The sequence below is a fragment of the Lethenteron reissneri genome, chromosome 19 (genome assembly GCF_015708825.2).
Source record: "Lethenteron reissneri isolate LAM-NWPU_2019-01 chromosome 19, ASM1570882v1, whole genome shotgun sequence".
In the NCBI taxonomy this organism is placed as follows: Eukaryota; Metazoa; Chordata; class Hyperoartia; order Petromyzontiformes; family Petromyzontidae; genus Lethenteron; species Lethenteron reissneri.
The window spans coordinates 2,615,989-2,637,220 of record NC_083797.1 but is presented as its reverse complement, the minus strand read 5'-3'; the positions used below and the strand labels follow the sequence as shown (position 1 = coordinate 2,637,220).

Sequence of the window (21,232 nt, the reverse complement as noted above, 5' to 3'; positions counted from 1 at the left end):
TTGGGTGGGGGTAAGGAGGGAAGAGGGGAGAGAGTGGGGTCACACCATGAGATGCTAGCTTGTATTCTCAGGTCCTGTGTTTTCTTACCGGAATGCATTCTGGCGCCCACCGCCCCACGTCAACCACTGGGTTACCTCTCTGCTCACCTCGGCCACATTCAAAGTCAAAACAAGTCAAGCGGGGTTAGGTTAGACACCCAGACGAAACAAGTTCTGGAGTTTAGCCATCGCGCATTTTTGCTCAATTGAAATTGCTTGCCGTGGCTGAATGACGTTGACATTTAAAGTCGTGCCAAACGTGCGATTGCTTGCCAAATTTTAAAAAAATTGCATAAGTCGAATACAGTACAGGGTGGTCCAGCTGTCTTGTGCCCTCCCCCCATCTCTCCATTTAATTTTCTACAACTTAATATATTTATTTTTATAAATTTTTATTCATGTAAAACAGAAATTAATATGCAAAGTGGAAGAAAAAAAACTTGTTAGGAGCCAATTAATTGGGGGGGAAGGGTCACATGACACCTGGATCACCCTGTGCACGAGACGGTGATCAGAGCCTTCTTCAGTCTCGACAACATCCCACAGTCGCTCCGAGTCTCAAATGCAGGAGGCCACGTGATGAGGTGGGAAGTGGCACGGGGAAGAGCTTGCAAACATCCCACAAGTTCATCATATTCTTGGTTCTTTCGGTAAAGTCACGTAGATAGGAAATAAAAAATAAAATACAATTTTAAAAAATTAAAATTAAAAATATGACCCAAAAAACCACGACGTTTCGATCGCAACACAAGCGGTCTTCATCAGGCGGAGAGAAAAGAGGGGGCAAACCTCCAGATGCAACTGCTTATAATAAGGGCTTTCAAAGTGAGCAAAGCTGTGCGGCGTAAACAGCATGGGCGGGGTAGCCAGCGTCAATGTATGAGCAAAGCACCAGAAGTAAAGCGAGTACGTTAGACAATGGGGGGAGGAAGAGGGTTGAGATAGGGGGGTAGAGATGGGGGGGGCATTGCACCTCGCTACACACATCCACACTGCTGATGGTGGAGGTTGACAAAAAAACACAAAACACGTCATGACCCAAAGTCGTTGATGACATCTTTCCAATGATTGCTGAGTTTAAAACCGTCGTCTCGGTTGAAATTGTGTCTGTGTCTGTATATATGGATGGCTTCGTGAACGAATCTTTGTTGATTGCCAGTCGGCTTGCAAAGTACCATCGTCTTAGAGAAATCAATTTCATGTGAGCCAGCCGCATTAAAGTAATGATCAGCCACAGCAGAAATATTGGTCTTGCCGTGTTTCAGATCTGCCTTATATTCACGAACACGGTCCGAGACATGTCGCTTAGTTTCCCCAATGTAACTGCTGCCGCAGACACAGCGTAGTTTGTAGACGCCGGGGTATTGCATGTCAGGAATCTTGTCCTTCACAGATGGGATCAGATCACGAATTATATGCACTGTGTTAAATCGGACCTGGATCTTGTGTTTGTTCAAGATTTTGGAAATCTTTTTGGTTATCCCTGCTTTGCGGATTGTGTAGTCTACTACACAATCCGCAAAGCCATCACCCCAACCGTGATGAAGGAGCCATCTGAAGATCCAATCAAAACCATCACCTTGCCTTACATATGAATTCCTGCAGTCACGAAAGTTTTAAGTCAAAAGTCCATAATAGAGGGGGGTTTTGGGGGGTTTCATAAAAAAATTACGCGATATAACCCCCCAACAAAACCTCTATTATGGATTATATTGGTCGCGAATGTTTAAATATCCGATCACGTAACCTGCCGTGCAGACTTCCGCAGTTGTGCCGCGTAGCTCTGAGATGTTTTTTGGGTTTTTTTCTGGGGGGGGGGGGGGGTGGGGGTTGCGCCGAGTGTTGTTCGGCCACCAATGTCCGACGTTCCGCTCCAGGTTCTGGGAGGCTTTTTGGGAATCTGTAGCAGCAACGCACGCGGTAGGTCCGAGAGAAAAATCATACATCATCGAGAGCAAAGTGTCTCCCACGTTCAAGTGGACACTAGGTGGCGCTTATCTCCATCAGCTGCTCTGAGCCAGTGGTGGATATTTATTTATTTAAAATGACTTAATACAAGTCTGTCAGCAGGTGGGTTAGTTGACTTCGCATCTCTTCAGCAGGGCTGTGTGTATGCAGAAAAGGGGAATTGGTTCGCCACCTGTGCTGATTTCCCATGGATTGTCCTCTGTGTGAGGTCGCTGACCTGAGAACTATGCAAATCTTCCGGGGACATTAAACTTGCTGGTTTTCTGTTTTTGTCAGAACAGGGTCCATGTGTGACTCTAAACAACGCATCGTAAACCTCTATTGCTGTATTGTGAGATTTTATTATTCCCGTGATGTTTTGGTTTTGTGTATGTCGGAGGTAGCAACTCTACTCCAGAGCCCGAATGGCGACTTCATACAGCCAAAGGTTGCACTGGAAATTCGGGGTGAAGCCAACAATGCCAGCGGAAGACGCTCGACGATTTACTTTTTGCAATGTCGCGGCATCCTGACCCCCGCGTGCCTGCGTCGTTTCATTCGCCTGCTCCCCGACCAGCGGCTCGCACGGCAGGGAGCATGGCGGCAAGGAGGGCAGCACGACCCCCACACAGACGGCCACATCCCATCAGCATTCGATGAAGACGCCGGGCTACCTGTCGAACCCCGCCGGGCGTGAGGAGCTCAAGCGCGTGCTGGAGAAAGCGGCACAGAGGCTGGAGAGGTAGTGCACCTTGAGCCCAGCTAGTGGCAGCCAGTGTTCATTGCGCGTGTGTGTGTGTCCCCTCTCCCCATTAAACTTCTTTGGCACCGTACGTAGCTAACCGCGCTAATAGGAGGGGCGAGGAAAGCGCAACAACCTAAATGCAAAAAAGCTGTTCTAAAGAAATGAGTTTTCAATTTAAATTTAAAAGTGCACTGCTCCACTGGCTTTTTAATATCGGGAGGAAGAGCGTTCCAGACGGCCGTTATAAACGGGTCTAAAAGCGCGCGATGCGGTGACCATCTTTGTTCGACGGCCAGCCAAAAGCCCGCTGCTGCGAGGATGACCAGAGTTTCACGTGATGGTTCATGCGCCTCGAGGCCACAAATGTCTCTCCACATCTTCTTCTTCTTCTTGCACGCTTCTGTCCCACTCATGTGGGCTGTTCCGCTGTCCTTGCCAACCTTCCCCACGCTGCCCTGTACTGCGCCTTCTCTCTTTCCGCTCCTCAGACCACCATGTCCGACCGCACCACATCGCGCCACATGGCCGTGGGCTAATTGTAGTCGATAATCACTGTCTCCCCAGAGAAAGCCATAATCCTGCTGCTGCTTGCCCACTTGCTCTCGTGTCATTTAATTTGAGGCCTCTGCTAACATATAGATTCATTAGGTGTTTTTTTGTCTTCTGTACCCCACAGAAAGACAATGCTGTCTGCATTTGGTGAAGTGTCATCATTGAAGTCAAACACTGGGTGTGTATTTAAATGAGAGTTGTCGTAATCCCTATTGATCGTTCATCATATAAATAATGTTAATTCGGTACACTTCTTAAGGATCCGACAATGTTATGAGTTTCTGGAAATTCTTATTTTTCTGTGCTTTGACCAACTTCACCACGAAAATACCTAAAGTCTAAATGCTACAATGCGTACTGAACGGTGGGAGGTGCCTATCTTACAAATGATGCGGTAACATAATACGAATACAGGAATTTCACGTATTTACCCAGTAATGATGGCTTTTAATTTATTATCAACAGAATCCTGCATTGAGATCTTTGGTCAATTTCACGTACCATCGTTTGAAACGTGGGAGAAAACCTTCGTATCCAGAGGAACCACGCCCGCATACGCAGGGATACGAATCGACACTCTTCACAAACAGATTTAAGAATCCATCCCCTACTGCCATCACCAAGAGCTGATTCACAGCCCGAGCTGAAAAAACCTCTCCGTTTTCCTCCACGGTTACATCCAAATGGTAACCAGGCTCAATCTCGCTTTTCCTTCCAAGGCGCAGGCACGAATGAATGCAAATTGTGCCATCTAAGAGCAACGAACCCTTTGATGAAAAAGGATAAAATCCGAATCCATCACCCGGTAATTTGAGATGCTCTGCGCTCCTTTGCCAAGTTTGGTTGATAAATGACTCTATTTGCAGTTTTGCACGATTAGGAAGTGAAGGCAGAGTTTTCAGGAATTTGGGCACGCGATGAACATTTCTATTGTAAACTATTTCTATATTTTAATTATCTTGAAGTCTCTTCCAATCAAAAGTTTGAGCCGATGCCGAGTCCAACCGGATTGGGCTAAAAAAACTACCTCGAAAAACTACCAGTTCGGTGGCATTCTCGAGTGTTGGAGTCTCTCTGCGCTCTGCCGAGCAGCGGGCCCTCTGAGCCCCAGGTGCCGAGTGCCATAGGGACCCCCTCCCCCGCGTCCTTGAGAGAAGCGGCGCGTTGTTGGCGCTGAGCCTCCCGTGTGGACTCCGCGCAGCGGGAAGTGGTTGGTGGGTTGGTGGGTGGGTGGTGGGCAGACGGCGCCGTCCGGCAAACGAGCGCGTGGACAGAACGGGAGGAGCTGGGGGGGGGGGGATAGTGTGATGGAATTCTAGGGGGTCACTTTGAGTCCATTGGGTCGCATGTAGAACTGCCACCTCTTGAGGCACAGAAAGTTGGGACGTATCATAGGAAGAGGAATATCTTACTCAACTTTTAAAAAAATCGTTTTACCAGGTAAGGCCCACTGAGCTATACAGATATTTTTCAGATGTGAACCTGGCCACAAATGACAAATGATTGCTCGATGAAGCAGCTTATCACGTGGAAATGTATTGCAGCCAAATACTCTAAACGCGTGTTTATAAATGTGGAGGGAAAGCCCGGAGGGACTCAGAGAAAAATCCACACGACCACGGGGAAAGGGAAACATGCAGACTCCAAATATACAGGCGTCAGGGTCGGGATCGAACCCACTGATCCTCCATGTATTACAGGCGAGGTAGTTAACATCTCGCCACCGTGGCACCCTTTGCAATACCAGTTGAGGGGAGAACTACGCTTAAATTGCATTTTCTTGAGCGGTGTATTATTATTATTATAACAGAACTTTTCATGTTCCCGGAAGACTTGCGACCCTCCTGGGAAAACCAGGACAGCCCGAGTCACATGACCCCTGTTGGGAGCTGGTGTCTGCTGGATGGCATTGAAGTCAGGGATGGACACGCAAGCGTGCTGCGTGTCTTATTTTCACAGGTGTTCGCCCCGATCCTGCAATAGAGGGTTTCATACATTTTTTTCAAAATCGCATATGATGGCCCACCATAGCCGTCTGAGAATATGGAATTCGGATGTCTGCGCTGCAGTGGGAGTCCTGTAAAACAGAGATAACCTACCGAGTACAGTGATAATGCCTTTTTTTAAATAGAACGTGGGGAGTAAGTTCCTGTCCCTGAGTGGCTGCCAACCGTCAGAGGCAAGTCACTTAAGCCCCACGGTGTTTACTCGTTGGTTAACGTTTAATAAAATGACATTGGTCGCGTTATGAATGTCATCAGAGGGCAGGGTTAGGCCAGCGGTGACGCTGAGCAAACTAAGCAATCGCTCAGGGCCCCAAGTAGCTCAAGTGGCATGGATTTATGGGGCTCAAATTAAATCTAAATAAAGTTAAGAGGGCAAATTAGAATACATACCCTAAACAATCTCGTCCCGAGCTTGTCCGTATCTCTATTTTCTCATCTCACTAAAACTCTTAATTTATATCTAATTTCAATAATGTCACGACTATCTTCTTGGTTCTTTCGGTAAAGTCACGTAGAAGGGAAATAATAAAATAATAAAAATAAAACATCATTAAATAATTCTCACGACGTTTCGGCCACAACGCAAGCAGCCGTCCTCAGGTGAAGGACGGCTGCTTGCGTTGTGGCATAAAAATAATCTAAAACAGGAAAAATATCCTCATATTTGACTGCAAGGTTTCTATCCGATGTGTATATTGTGCCGTTGTTTTTTTTTTTGCGCGTGAAAATTAAAAAAAGTCAATATGCGTTTTATAATTGAATTGTTTAAACCACGTCACTTCTAATGACCCAGTGTTTGGCTGCATGTCCCCTCCACTGGCGCGTGTGCGTTGCTGCAAGGCATATGATGATTCACCGTCTCATTTACATTCACTATTCTCCTTCATTTGCATTGCCCGTCTCGCATGCGATGTTCATCTCGGTGGCGTTGTCTCATTCGGCCTCATTTGCAACGTCTAATTTTAGGTAATTTGCATTGGCTTGTTTGTTCTGCCATCTCTGTGCGTGTACGCATTGTCCAACATCTCATTTGCATTGTCTCTCTTGCATACTAATAGGGCGAGTGGCTCCACGGCATGGAGGCCGCTCTCCCATCTTACATTAACATGCTAACTTGTATCCGGCAGCCCTTTAATTGGTGGAAACCCACCACCAGCGCCGTCCATGACCATCACTCACATTAACATGAGCTGCCCCGCCCACCACTCACATTAACATCAGCTGCCCCGCCCACCACTCACATTAACATCAGCTGCCCCGCCCACCACTCACATTAACATCAGCTGCCCCGCCCACCACTCACATTAACATCAGCTGCCCCGCCCACCACTCACATTAACATCAGCTGCCCCGCCCACCACTCACATTAACATCAGCTGCCCCGCCCACCACTCACATTAACATTAGCTGCCCCGCTCACCACTCACATTAACATCAGCTGCCCCGCCCACCACTCACATTAACATCAGCTGCCCCGCTCACCACTCACATTAACATCAGCTGCCCCACCCACCACTCACATTAACATGAGCTGCCCCGCCCACCACTCACATTAACATCAGCTGCCCCGCTCACCACTCACATTAACATCAGCTGCCCCACCCACCACTCACATTAACATGAGCTGCCCCGCCCACCACTCACATTAACACCAGCTGCCCCGCCCACCACTCACATTAACACCAGCTGCCCCGCCCACCACTCACATTAACATCAGCTGCCCCGCCCATGCTGATGACACTGGGGCTACGCCCATTTTAAACCTTTACAAACAGTTTGCCTTTAGAGGCTAACCCCCTTTTCCTGATGACGAGCGCCTGTGTTGCGATCGAAACGTCGTAGTTTTTTGTCATTTTCTTTGAACCTATCTACGTGACTTTACCGAAAGACCCAAATAATAACTAATACTATTATACTACATGTGATGCTATACTAGTGTACTAAATATTAATGATACTATTTTATTAATGTAATACACATGTTATGCTAAAATTATATTGCGAAAATTCGGCTATATCAGTGCAGTATATTTGGACTAACCATGACACATGCGTTTTGGGCAAAACAATCTTTATTTTCATCTGACACAAACTCACTATGCTCCCGTTATTGAGATGGATTGCTCTTGCCAATGACGTATCAATCCAACAACATTTATTTAACGAGCCTGACTGCTGATGAGGCCCGGAATGTCGAAACTGGTGCAGGGTTTGATTGCTTAAACAAACGCTGCTGGATAACATTGGTCTGGAAAGCCAAAAAAGGTGTGATGGGGCGAACACACATTCATGCAGTTGTATGGTGGAGTTGCGACAATGAAATGCTGCTTCTATATTCGGGCTACACGTACAGTATTGATCTTCGAATTGCTTTTTTCTAAGTACTCTGAGGTCAAGGCTCGTGTCACTGCATGGGTGATCGGGTTTTCTTTTTTTGCCAGTGTAGCTCCCAGGCTTTGGAACAACACTTTGCCTTTGCTAATAAGACAGTCGGAGTCGTTCGATATATTTAAGTCCCGACTTGAAAACTCGCCTCTTTAAATTAGTCCTTCCCCCCCCCGCCCCCGCCTAGTTCTTGCCGTTTACCCTGCAGGTTCTGTTGATTTATTCCCTGCTTTGCACACGTGGCGTGCGTTGGCACCGGCAGATGAAATTCCCATTACAAACGTAAAATTATGATTACGGTCTGTTTAACGCGTCAGAGGCTTTCACGATCAATATTATCCACAGTAGAGGGGTTTTATTTGGGTTGGATCGCGAAGGTATAAATGTGTCGTTTAACCCGCCGGTGTGCTGAACTAGCAACTAATTGGCACGTTTTGTTTACGTGACACACCGTACCAATTGGCTGTGTCGGGTGGTGGTGGATTTAACAACACATTTATATCTATGCGATCTTCCCCAACAAAATCATCTTATGGATGATTACAGCCAGTTCTCCTATAATGCTCCATGTTGTTTTCATAACGCGAATTGGATAGAACGCGATTAATGTATTCGGGAACGCATTATTTTTTAATAACGCGGATGCGAATTGGATATAACACAATCGAGTGAATAGAACTATGTGGCGTGAGTAGGAATAAGCGGTCGTACGGTTGCCTCGGCGTAGCACCATCGCACAAGGCGGGATGCTGCTGGATCCTTCTAGATGCTACCCACGTGCCTCAGATGCGTACGCATCTCACGTGTTATCGCGGACTGCGCTTTACCCTATTTTATATCTTAATTATTATCACGAGATTTTTCCATAATGCGCTGTTCTTCAGGAAGTCAAACTACCGAGTGATAGGAGAGAACAGACTGCATAGTAATTATTGTCGTCGTCGTATCGATGAGCAGCCGTGTCGTGACGGGCCGAGGTGCCACTGTGTCCAGGCTGTCCTCGGGCACCAAGGAGGGTCTGGCGTCACACGCTCTGGAGAGAAAGGACGCGGACGCCGAGGACAAGGAGAACGTCGCCCTGGAGGCCGACACAGACACCAGCTCGGTGTTCGACGGTGAAACCGAGGAGGAGGAGGACGAGGACGATGAGGGTGAGTTCACTCCCAATCGCACGGCCTGCTATTCAGCCAAAGTGATTTCTTGGTCAAAGTGTAGAGGAGTAAAATGGGGACGTGACGTCAGGTGTGCCGTTCAGTGCGATGACGTCACGTCTCCTAGGGTACTTAAGGGAGACCCCGTGACGTAAACGGGGTCACTGTGGGAACGGGTAGAGTAAGCGGGGTGAAGAGGGAACCAGGGGTAGAGAGAGGGATCGAATAGTGAGTCTGGGGAGAAGCCGGTGGTAGCCGTAGAGGTGCTTCTCTCTCCGGTCAGTGGAGTCGGCAGAGTCCCCGATCCGACACGAGAGAGAGAGACCAGAGCTAGCCGGCAGGGACCCGGACTCAGAGTAGGACCCCTAGCCCCTAGGAGTTGTGTACCCTGGTGTGTTATTGTAACAGAGTTAATAAACCCTGGCGAAAGCCCATAACTTACCTCCGTCTCCGAGTACGTCCGTGGGAGCTTCTCTACAAAAGTATCACCGGCGGCGACGCTCATCCTCCTGTTCCAGAGCCGATATTGTGAACTCCACATTTGTCTAACGCGAGGGGGTCAGATCGTCCATAGGGTAACGACCGTTGATTTCCCCACAGAGGGATGATGGGCTGAGTCGTCCCCCAACTTGCAACCTTTCGATTGAGAGCTGCTTCACTCTGCTGCCAAGCAACCTGGTCGGTTTGCACGTACAGTACAGAACGTAACATATTGAGAGCTGCAGTGTATTCGGTGCCACCCTGTAATTGCTTGCTTTTTGTGTTTTATCTTCTTGGGTTTTTTCGGTAAAGTCACGTAGGTAAAAAATTATAATTAAAATTAATAAACGTAAAGTAAAAATAAAATAAAATAATTATTTTATTTTATTTAAAATTTTTATTTTAAATAAAAATAAAATAAAATAATTATTTTATTTTTATTTAACTTTTATTATCGTAGGCAATACATTTTAGTGTATTTTTTTTAATTTTACTTTTATTAATTTTAATTATAATTTTTTACCTACGTGACTTTACCGAAAAAACCCAAGAAGATGAATCCTTGCTGTCACGAAAGCTTAAAATCTAGAATTTTGTGTTTTAGTTTGTTATCCTTCCTCCCCGCACCTCCGATTAGCACAGTTGGCTACGTAGGGTGCGAAAGAAGTTCAACATACATACTATCCCACTCTTAGCCGCAGATTATGCGTTGCTGAGGTACTGGGTGGTTAAGGGGGCCAACGTACTTCTCTGACAACTGTAGCACAAAAATTCCATCTCGTGAAATTAGATATTTACAACATCTGGCATATTTCCAGCGCCAAGGTAACAAAAGAACCCACTTGAATGCCATGAGACAAACTCCTCTATCGTAGGGCATACACTAAAATGTATTGCCTAGCGTAGGTAAGAGGTACGTGGAGTAATGTCAGTAGTAGTCTCGTGATATCACCTTCCAGAGGCACTTTTATATTGAGAGGGTGTAAACGTTGTTGCATTAGCTCTGTCCACCCCCCCCCCCCCGTCATCATGATAAAACATGGGCATAAAGTCGTGTTGCTTTCGTGGACTTATCCTATTTAAAATCTGGAAAATTGATCGAACGATTTTCCAAAAACTTGTAGACTAGAAACCATCGCGAAAAGGGCCTCAGCTCTTCCGGCTGAGATGCACACTGCCCGGCAGAGTCGCCATCCCAACCCCACGGCCTCATCGCGCGTGAGCGCAACAGTTAAATACGAGCACAAACGGACGTTGAAATGCGTTTCACAATTCATGTGTGTCCCTGGTTTGTTTACTATTACGATATTTTTTATTTTACCAGGTAAGGCTCACTGAGCTGCATTGCTCTTTTTCAGAAGCGACCTGGTCACAAATGATTGCTCAGTGAAGTGGCTTATCGCGTGGAAATTTATTGCAGCCAAATACTGAAAACGTACGTTTCTAAATGCGGAGGGAAAAACTGGAGAAAAGTCCACGCCACCACAGGGAGAGACATGCAAACTCCAAATATACAGCAGGGGTCAGGTCAGTATCAAACCCACGACCTCCTGCATACGAGGCGAGGTAGTTAACATCTCGCTACCACGGCGCCCAAACATTGTCAATTCGTGGCCTTAGGGCATTCGTGTTCTGTGCATAGTAGCCCTCTGGGCTTCTGTTTTTCACGTTTAGCTTGTTTACAACAATGTCGTGTGTGTGTGTGTTTGCTCAAATGTAACTCGGATATGACACTTGGTACTAAGCGAACGCTACCTTGTCGCTCGCCGCTCTTGGGCACCCGCAGGAACTTTGGCGAACACGGGGCGGCGCGACTCGCTGGCGCTCAAAATCCGCAACCGTCCATCGGCGCGCGAGCTGGAGGACAAGAACATCCTGCCGCGGCAGACGGAGCAGGAGCGCCAGGAAAAGAGGCGCAGCATTGGCCACAAGCTCGTCAGGTGTGTGCAGCGGTTGCGTGGACAGACAGTGGTGGCGCTGGCAAATCGGGGTGGTGGGGGGGAGGCAGAAAGAGTTTTTGGGCTCGCACACAGCACCCCTTTCGATTCGTAAACTCGCGTGGAGATGGCAGAAGAGATATTGACAGCAGATAGGAATTGCAGTGGGATGAGAGAAAATGTGGACGAAAGATTGAGCCTTCGTGAGATGAGAGGAGAAATACAGATGAGAATGAAACCGAAATTGAAAGAGGCGTAGACACGCGACAAAGGTGGAAATAAATGGGAGATTTAAGGGCAAGATAGGCATGAGAGATTAAATCGCTTTTTAATGTTAATATCCATTTTCATATTTTATGATTGGTATTCAATTTGATATTCGTTTCACCACACGCAGTATTTTTCATCCAGGACTCATTTTTAGATGCTCCTGGGGCCCCAAACGTCTTCTTAGTTTGCTTACGACTGGCGCTGCCACGAGGCGTAGCTATCGAGCGTGCAGGTGGCGCAAACTGTACCAGGACCCACATGCTGAAGGAGCCCAGAGGCGAGGTGAACATGGGGGGGGGGGTCCCATTTAATTCATGGCATTGGGTGGGGGGGGGGCTTTGCCAACGTGCGATGCCACTGAAGTATGTGGCTCGGTTTTGCCTTAATATACCGCCTGCCATATCATGACCCAAATCGATCGCTCATCAACGTCCTGACCCGGGGTTGCATTCAGATTAATTTCATATGCATTGAACGGCGGTGGGAAATCGAAGATTACTACGAATATGACGCTTTACTGCAAGGACTCGTGTGTGTTCAAATCTGGCCACGGAGGTCGTCGGTTTACATGGCCGCCGGAATGTAAACTTGTATGGGCGGCATGTGGTTGCAACGACCGCATCTGCCCGCCAAGATGTCACATCTCTCATTAGCCACCGTCGCCGTTGGTTTTTTCCACCGCTGGATGAAGGCCTTCACATCGCCAGCTCTGTCTGCTGCGCCTGAACTGATCCCATCACTCCGCCTCTGCACTGGTCATTCTCTCGAGTGCATCCTATCCCCTGGCTGCCAATCACTCGCTCGTCAGATACATCGACCGTCGTCATTTCTCGTGATGAAATCTGTCCGAACTCACTTTTAATTAATGTTTTACAGCAATAGGTACAGAGAAGCAAGCAACCAGGGTACACAAATTACTGGACATGTGTGCAAAAAGAGCTTCATAGCTCATTGGATTTCTCCAGGATAATTAAAGATTATGATTCTGCAAACAAATATATCACCTAGGGGGCAAAATGATAGGGAGCGGAAGTGAAAAAAATAAATATCACGAGATGAATCCCTTTATGATTCTTAACAGTCAATGCTGTCTCTAAATTCGCCTTCGAGCCCCAATCCATCAACTCTCGTAACGAGAGTAGAGTTCGTGCAGGGACACGGCCAGGATTGAGTGTGGGTCGGGGGGGGTCACGCAAAGGTCAAGGGACCACACCCAGAGAAATAGTTCAAGGAGGGCGTTGGCAAGGAAGGCGGAGGAAAAAGGGGATTGGGGGAAAACCCCAAAGAGATACATATTTTTTGGGACCGAGGAGAGGAGAGAGGGTGTATGAGGAGGTGTGAGATAATCCAAACATAACACAACATCTTCTTGGTTCTTTCGGTAAAGTCACGTAGAAGGGAAATAATAAAATATCCTCAGGACGGCTGCTTGCGTTGTGGCCGAAACGTCGTGAGAATTATTTTATAATGTTTTATTTTTATTATTTTATTATTTCCCTTCTACGTGACTTTACCGAAAGAACCAAGAAGATGAATCCCTGCAGTCACGAAAGCTTTCAATCGAAATATAACACAACATGATCAGTAACATTTTATATGAGCATGTTTCCTAGACCGTCTGAAATTATATTGTGTTGCGGTCATACAAGAAGAGGTTTGTTCTGGAATAAGCGGTGTTTATGTTCGTAACATTTTAAATATGACCAGGGCAAGAACAACTTCCAATTTCCACCACTTCATCGACCAAAAGCTGTACATCTCCTTAAGTTTTACTCGCATCTATTATGCCAGGAACATCTGCATCATTACCATGCAAAGTAGCATGTCCATCATTGATGTAAAGTGTCCCTTCTCGTTTCACTGTGCAACCGGTTACGCACGTTCCACTCCAGGAACCACTCGAAGCTTCGGGTCAACCTTTGCTCTGTGGGAGGTCACTCTTTCTCCTCTGCTGCCCCTGGGGTCTGGAACTCCCTCCAGCCGGCCATACGAGCGGTCAACAGCCTGCTTACATTCAAGTCCCAGTTCCAGATCCTCCTCTTCTCCTCTGCCTATGGCTATCTCTTCTCTTTGAAAAGGAAAAATGGTTGCTTGATGAATTCTCATTTGCCCCACTTATACTGCTGGGTGGAAAGAGGCGTGGGGCATTGAGGGAGCTTGCACCGTTGTTTTAAACGGACGCACGGAGGGTCAAACCAAGCAACGTCTGCATTTCAAGTCCATTGACACCCCAGCAGAGGCCCTATAAATCCAAGTAGTTGTAGTATTGTATGCTATTTACGAACCTGACAGAGCAAAGAAAAGTATCATGAGTATCGGAACAATGCACAGTGCAATAACTCTTATCCCCTTGTTTGGCTTTAATGGTTCAGCACAAACACCGCTGTGTCCAGTGGCGTGCACGCGAGATTTTCACTTTTAAGCCAAGCCACCACACTGGCGGCAATGCGATCAGGTGTTAAAACGCAACACGAAAAGCCCTAATTTATGCATCATCTTTGTACATTTCTGAAGGTTGAAAGGGCCGTGCTTAAATTTGTGATGAGGTTCGTTTTCAAAACAGAAGGTCAAACTTCGTAAGCGCAGAAACAAACATTTGAGGGTTTAGCGGATTATTTCTTCACGTGCTGAAAGACGACAAGCCAATAAAAAAATAGGAACATGGCTACGTGTGTGTGTCTTTCAGCTGAGAATAGGATAACAAATAGCCAAAATCCAGAAACAATTTGTTTCCGACACAGTAGCTGGCTCTGCTAAAGCAACTCCCGCCACAAACTCCGTCTGTCAGCATCCGTTCAGCATATACAGTTCAGATCTTCCGAGGCAAGGGAGATCTGCCTTTTTAAAATCCTTTATATTAAGTTCACTTGCTTGCGCGCTTACGACCGTGCAAATCTTTCGGTCGTTTTTTTAACCCACTTCCCGTGATCCAATCGAGCTGACATTTTGCACACATACTCGTTGTGCGTGACAATTTATTTTCGTGAAAATTTTTTTCCAAAATGTTACACTTTTTAGGAATTTTTTTTTATATTTAATTACCAATTGCTGAATGGTGGCAGGCAATCATCTGACCCATAGGTGGCAGCCATCTCAAGCCAGAGGACGAGAGGACTCTAGCCGCCACGCATATAAAGGATTTATAGTGAAAAACTTTGTTTTTACGGGTAAATTTTTTTCTTGCTGAATCATTTGACCCTTTTGGAATGATGCGTTTGCCACGCTAACGACACCGGCAGACTCCTTTCCACTGTTGACTTTTTAATTGTAATTCCTCGCTTGTTTGAACACTTACTTCTGTGTGTGTGTGTGACTGCGTATGTGTGCAGTGGAGATAAAGCAGAGCAGTTGTGTAGCGGTTAGCGCGTTACGCTTCGAACCTGGCGACCCGAGTTCTGTTCACGGCCATAAAATCTGTGTAAGATTTTATGGAGGACCCGTGTATGTGAGTATGTCAGTCTTAAATGGGTACCTAGTAATGTGTGGAAACATCAACAATGGGGAGACAAAGGCTGCCAGGCAAAGCGTTGGCCACCCACCCCCTCGTGTGCTATACTGGCCTTCATAGGCGCTCACGAACAGCACTTGCCCCATTAGTCTATTAAAGGCTATACGGGGGTCCTTTGTCGTTGTATGCTTAGAACAATGGAATTCATGGTTAGTTTGTCCATTTGGAGGCTGTGGATTATCACACACCACATCAGTTGCCCGAGTTTGAGAAGCTCTGCCCAACTGTTTAAATCGGCACCAAATTTCAATGACGCAAAGAGGGTCTTAAATTACCCCCCCGCGCAAGGGAAGGATGACAAGTGACGGCATTGCAACGTAACCAGCACACACAGTGCCATACACAACTGCGGTCACGTATTTCCCATGTTGGGGAGCAGTGGCGCAGTGGTTGACGCACTGCACCGTGAATCCGGCGACCCATGTTCGATAACTGCCCATGCTAATATTCAGCATTGCCCTTCGCCACTGCAGGATGGATGCCTCGCCAGGCCTTGATCCCTACGATGTCATATCATCGTCATGATACCTGCACGCCGAGCTGATTTCATTGCTCCATCTCTATCAGCGGACGTATCCCCCCGCCCCCCCAATATCATCAATGGCTGTCAAGAGCAACGACGCAGTGACAACCAAGGCAAACATGAGTTGCGAATAATGTTCGAACCGGTCCTGGGTCACATTCTGAATCAACCTGCACTGCCCATCATTGAGAAGTACATCGCATACACGCCCATGGCTGACACGGCACAAGGAAGCCTTCATCCAGCAGTGGCTTGACAAAAGGGCTGTCTGTACATTGTCATTCTGCGTGTGAACGTGAACGTGGCCGCTAGCGGAATAAATGTTTACGCGGGACCGTGTGGAAGCCAAGCAGCTGCGATTCGCGATGAGGAAAGGTGGAGAGGAGGCTGCTGCGGTGGCAATGAGGGTTGCCGCGATGTGCCAAAATTAAGAGGGCGCCGCAGTGGCAGATGTTAACTACCTCGCCTGGTATGCAGGAGGTCGTGGGTTCGATCCCGACCCTGACGATGCCTGCTGTGAATTTTGAGCTTGTGTGTCTCTCTCTCATCATCATCATCACGGTGGCTAGGAGATGTTAACAACCTCACCTGGTATACAGGAGGTTGAGGGTTCGATTCAGATCCCGACCCTGACGATGCCTGCTGTGAATTTTGAGTTTGTCTCTCTCTCATCATCATCACGGTGGCTTGGAGATGTTAACTCCCTCGCCTGGTATACAGGAGGTCGTGGACTCGACCCTGACCCTGATGCCTGCTGTATATGTAGAGTTTTCGTGTTCTCTCTCCCCGTGGTCGCGTGTATTTTTCTCCGGGTCCTCTGGTTTTTCCCTCCACATCTAGAATCAACAACACACGTTTTAGAGTATTTGGCTGCTATAAATTCCCACGTGCTGAGAAGCCACTTCCGTTCTGAAAAGGAGCTACATAGCTCAGTGGGCATTACCTGGTAAAATAAAGAGTTTAGTTGTTAGTTCCAAGACATCTCGTGCAAAATGAGGTCCACGATATTCGTGTCGTCCGTTTAAAACATTATCGTCAGATCGTGATTGTTGTTACGTATGAAAACAACATTTTGGCGACGAATGCTTATAATTGACCAACGTGTCCATTACAATGATTCATTATTACCTATCGCCCGTGAGAAATGACAGTGGTTCTTTGCAAAACTTTTTTCCCAGAGCAATTGACAGTAATTGATGGGGCTATTACGTGACGTCATTATTTTCATAGATCAGTTAATTATTTCAGGATTTCTTGTGGTTGTGCATGTAAGAAATTTTAGATTGTAAAGTTGCAGGGATTAGAAGACTCTTTGCAGGGTTACATTGCATGAACTACAGTTAAAGAACGTGTATCAATCTTTAGATGGAGTACTTGTGCCAATAACATCCGGTAGCCCTGGAGAAATTGTTCAACAAGCCTGACTGCTGGTGAGACACAAACAGTCAGGAAAGGTCCTAAGTTTGCTTACTCAAATGCAGTTGAATAATTATATTGGTCTGGAAAGCCAAGAGACCAATGGATCAAAACGTGTTTTTATTTATATGTAGAGACATAGAATGGAGTTATGCTTATTCACGCTTTTGGTTTCACTGAATGTACAGCGTAGTACCAAAATAATACAATAAAAATTATAAACGCAATTTCAAAGTGACAGGAAACTGATGTTGTGATGATCGACGCACCCTGAGAATGTGTATCATCTTGTAATTGTCAAAAATGATTTAGCCTCAGCCCGAGTTGTAAGGCGATGGCGTCTCTCTCACCGGACCATCGCGGTTGTCCTTGTGTGCAGGAGGCTGAGTCTGAGGCCCACAGCCGAGGAGCTGGAGCAGAGAAACATCCTACGGCGTGAGTATGGACACGACAATGACTGTACCCCCCCCCCCTCCCTCCCACCATGTGGGTTCTTGTTCTGTCCGGCTCCTTGTTTCTGCGTTGTTGCCGCTTGGCCCTTTGCACGTACTGGATGCTTCTTCAGCAACTAAAACTAAACCATGAAGCTAAACATTTGTTTTATTTCACCAGTTAAGGCCCACTGAACTAAATAGCCCTTTTTCAGAAGTGACCTGGCCACAAATGATACACGTGGGAAAAAAACAGGAGTACCTGGAGAAAAGCCACGCATGTGAGGGGACAACGCTCGATTCCATGCAGATGGAACATACGGACATTAGTCCACACTTAGCTCTGTACCGCCTTTTCCTGGAAAGCCTGTGGGAATGGATTTTCGTAACGTCCGCATGAGGCACAAACCTTCACCTCCACAGTGCTGGATTACAGGCATGCAATACCATCCCCTGAATACCAAAGAGCTCCCTGGCCTTTCACCGAGCAAGTCACAGGCTGACAACAACGACGTGCCATAGAGAGGTGCAGTAATTTAATTCTCGTAACCTTCCCTTTGGTGGGTTGGAGCTTGCAGTGCGTAGTGGTTTGGCAGGCTCCTACCATTGCAAGGGAGAGGAAAGGCAGGGGCAACACAAATCTCTGCTTTAAACTGCTCTGTGCGGTCGGAAGCAAAGAATGCTAGGAGACGTGTAAGCGCACATCGGGGTTGTAGCTCTGTGCAATAATTCAGCCGTACAATGGTTCAACAAGGCTGCACGTCTTTTTCACTGCAATAATGGCAGATAGTGGCAATTCCGTGCGAATAAACTCTTGAACATAAATAAATACCAGGATTTATGGGTGGGGTTTTTTTTGCACGCAGAGCGACCTCAACTCACGTTTAACATTTTACTCTGACTGCTCAAAGGAATTTTAGATTGTGGCCACACTGAAATCTGGAATGTGGCAATGCCAGAAAAATGTCACCCATCACGTATGCGCATGGCTGCCACCATCTCAAAGCGCGGGCGGTGACACACAGCCCAGTGTTAGCGCTTTGTATGTACAGTATTATGTTGAGCTCTTTCACACCGTATGATGCCAACCGTGCCAAACAAGCTTTCACCGCTTGTTGCAGAGGTTGGCGGTTCGTATCCAGCGGCCGCCCTGATTAATACCACAATGGCCGTAGTAATACGCCGCCGTCTGCTTCACAGCGGACGTTCAAGATTCCCCTGGCGCCTTCTGTGTGCCGGCATCGTGGTGCAAATTTTCCAAATTCGAAAAAAAATTCCCACACGTTACCCAATTGGGATTGCGCATAGCAATCATCGCCTCCCGACTGGCAGACGAATTCCCCAGATTGCTCCCGTGGCTTCTCACCGAGTTAAACGCGTTCGGGTGCTCGCCGCGTCGGAACACCTTTGTATCTCACGTTGTCTCACGCTCCAATGCCCTCTGCACGGCACACCCACTGGGCGGGCAGGCGGGTGGGCAGGCCACACAGCCCTGGAGCACCAACAGGGGGGCTGGGAGGGGGCAGGGAGCCTGAGCTTCCTCTGTTGAAGGGTCAGCCCCCCCCCCCCGCCTCTTTAATATTTTTATAGGCACGTCCAAACAAGTGGCCACAGTGTTTAACACCTGTGTCGGTTGTGCGATGAGCTTCGCAGCATTTCCTCGCGCACGCAGGGGGGTGAGAGCCAAGGCAGAATGCACCATCGACAAAAGCAGGTCACACCTGTCTGCCCCTACCCACCTCGCGCAATAAAATTGGTGCAACACAATTCATAGATCGGCAGGCCGGTTGGCCAGCACATCCGGCCGGTGTGGAAGAGTAAGCTAACGAAAAAAATTGTGCATCTCGGTGAGTTCATTCTCCCAGCAGTGGTGTGAGCAAGGGATACCAGAGTTGCACCTTTCACTTAAAAACGACCAAAATTCCCATCGCTCCTCCCCGCAGCTCTGTGATCTGGGCGGCCACTTATGGTCGCGCACTTAACAGAGAAAAATACTTGGGTTTTTTTAAAACTGAACCACAAATTGGAAGATGACTTAACATTGCACTGGAATAACGATTGTGACTGCTGTGTTTTTTTAATGTTTTTGTAAACTTCGCGCGAGTGGAATATTCCGAGTGTTGGGTGTTGTCGCTCACGTAATGAAGACTTCCTCCTTCCAATTGTCGTCCAAGAACCGCAGGTTTCTCCCTGGTTTGCTTTTTCCAAGAGCCGTTATTTTCAAGACGGGAACATGTGTTTTTTATTCAAACTCAAGAGGGGAAAAAATGCACCGTGCACGTTTAATGCAAAGCTCTCCCCTCTGCTCGTGGCCAAAATAGATTTCCACCTCTCCTTGAGCATTGCAATTTCCATTAATTGATTTAAGCACACGTCACATTGCCCAAGAGCAATACCTGATTGCCTATTACTTACGTATCGATGCTCTCATTCTATAAGTCTAGTCAGCACCACAGTGCCAACGACCCAATGTTATTTCCCAAAAGAGAGATGACCAGCTGCACCTGTGAAGCCCGTACAATGGTTGGCACTGGATCGATAGCCATTCTATCACAGAGCCCTCCCTCCGTCGCGTGCAATTCCCTATTCTCCGTAGTGCATATTTTTGGGGGGTTTTTTTCCTCTCCAAATTTCATTCAAATGTGCCATCAGGGGGGTGCCATAGCGTGAGATTAAGAATACAATCGGAACTCTGGCGGACCAATTGTGCACACCCCGCGTGTTAGAAAACGTCCCACGGGACGAGGTTTTCATCGAAATAGTTTCCGATATCACTTCAAGGGACCATTTTTTATCCACACACGATTGCGGAAACGTGCTCTTCGTATGATATTCAACTAAACGGTCGATAACAAAAAGAGATTTTTTTTTTTATTTCGAATTCATGCCACAAATGCGCGTGAACACGAGACGGAGGTCATTAACAAGCAACGTCACTAAGCGGTCCTTAAAGAGCCACGTGCGGCTCTGGACCCGCAGGTTGCTGACCTCTGGGCTATACCGTATTTACTACTATAATGAGCCAAGAATGTCTGTGTGTCCCGCGCGTGACGTCATTCCACGTCGGCCAACCCCCCTCATTAATACTCATGAAGAGGTGACGTCTTCCAAATGGACCCCCCCCCCCCACTCCACATGGGGGGGGGGGGCGAGGCGCCTCCTCTCCCCTCCTCGGCGTCATCTCACAACCCTCACTACAAGGGCAGAACCCTCATGTCACGTGATATCCATAACGCTGTTGAGACATAGAAGTACAAAGGACGTCATGATGGACAAGGGATGAAAACCTTTAAATGAAATAGGTCTGTGTCACCGCGGCCTTACAAGTTGCACACGAATTGATGCAATGGATATCACGTCGCGGTCTGCTTTTCGCTTGCAAGTTTCAGATTTACTCAAACGCACCCGTCCTTGGACGGGCAAAAGGCTAGTAGGGAATATTCGTCTTTGTTGGCCGCGTGTGCATGTGGTTGCGCGTTTTGTTGTACATGAGCGTGGGTGTGGAGGGCGGCTGGGCTGTGATGGGTGTGTGAATGTGTGTGTGCGTGCAAAGAAGGGGAAAGAGAGGGTGGTTGGCAGGTTGCCCGAGAGGGGATTGCTTACTCTGCTGCGATAAAACCTAGGCAAGGCTCCCGACACTTAAGTGCCTTTCAGTGCTCAGATCTGAGTGCCGTCTGACCTGAGTCGAGAGATGAAAAGAGATTTTTAAAATAATTTAAACCTAAACTCCCTTAATAAGCATTATACATGCCTTCGGATATCATCAATTCCATTGTAAGTCGGATTTGTACGTGTTTTCTGCATCGATTCCCATGGGGTCAGATAAAGCTTCGGGTGTATATG

General features: G+C 47.3%; 1 protein-coding gene across 2 annotated transcripts in view; it reads left to right on the top strand.

Annotated features, from left to right (window-relative positions):
- LOC133344163 (phosphatase and actin regulator 1-like) overlaps positions 1-21,232 on the top strand; it is a 44,654-nt gene that overhangs the window by 7,622 nt on the left and 15,800 nt on the right. Inside the window, exons 3-7 of one of the 2 annotated variants that reach the window (XM_061554167.1) lie at positions 2,564-2,728; positions 3,408-3,461; positions 8,667-8,824; positions 11,091-11,244; positions 17,338-17,393. In XM_061554167.1, coding sequence (XP_061410151.1) covers positions 2,564-2,728; positions 3,408-3,461; positions 8,667-8,824; positions 11,091-11,244; positions 17,338-17,393 — 587 coding nt within the window. The remainder of the gene's footprint in view (positions 1-2,563; positions 2,729-3,407; positions 3,462-8,666; positions 8,825-11,090; positions 11,245-17,337; positions 17,394-21,232) is intronic. The other variant, XM_061554168.1, reaches the window with a different exon arrangement.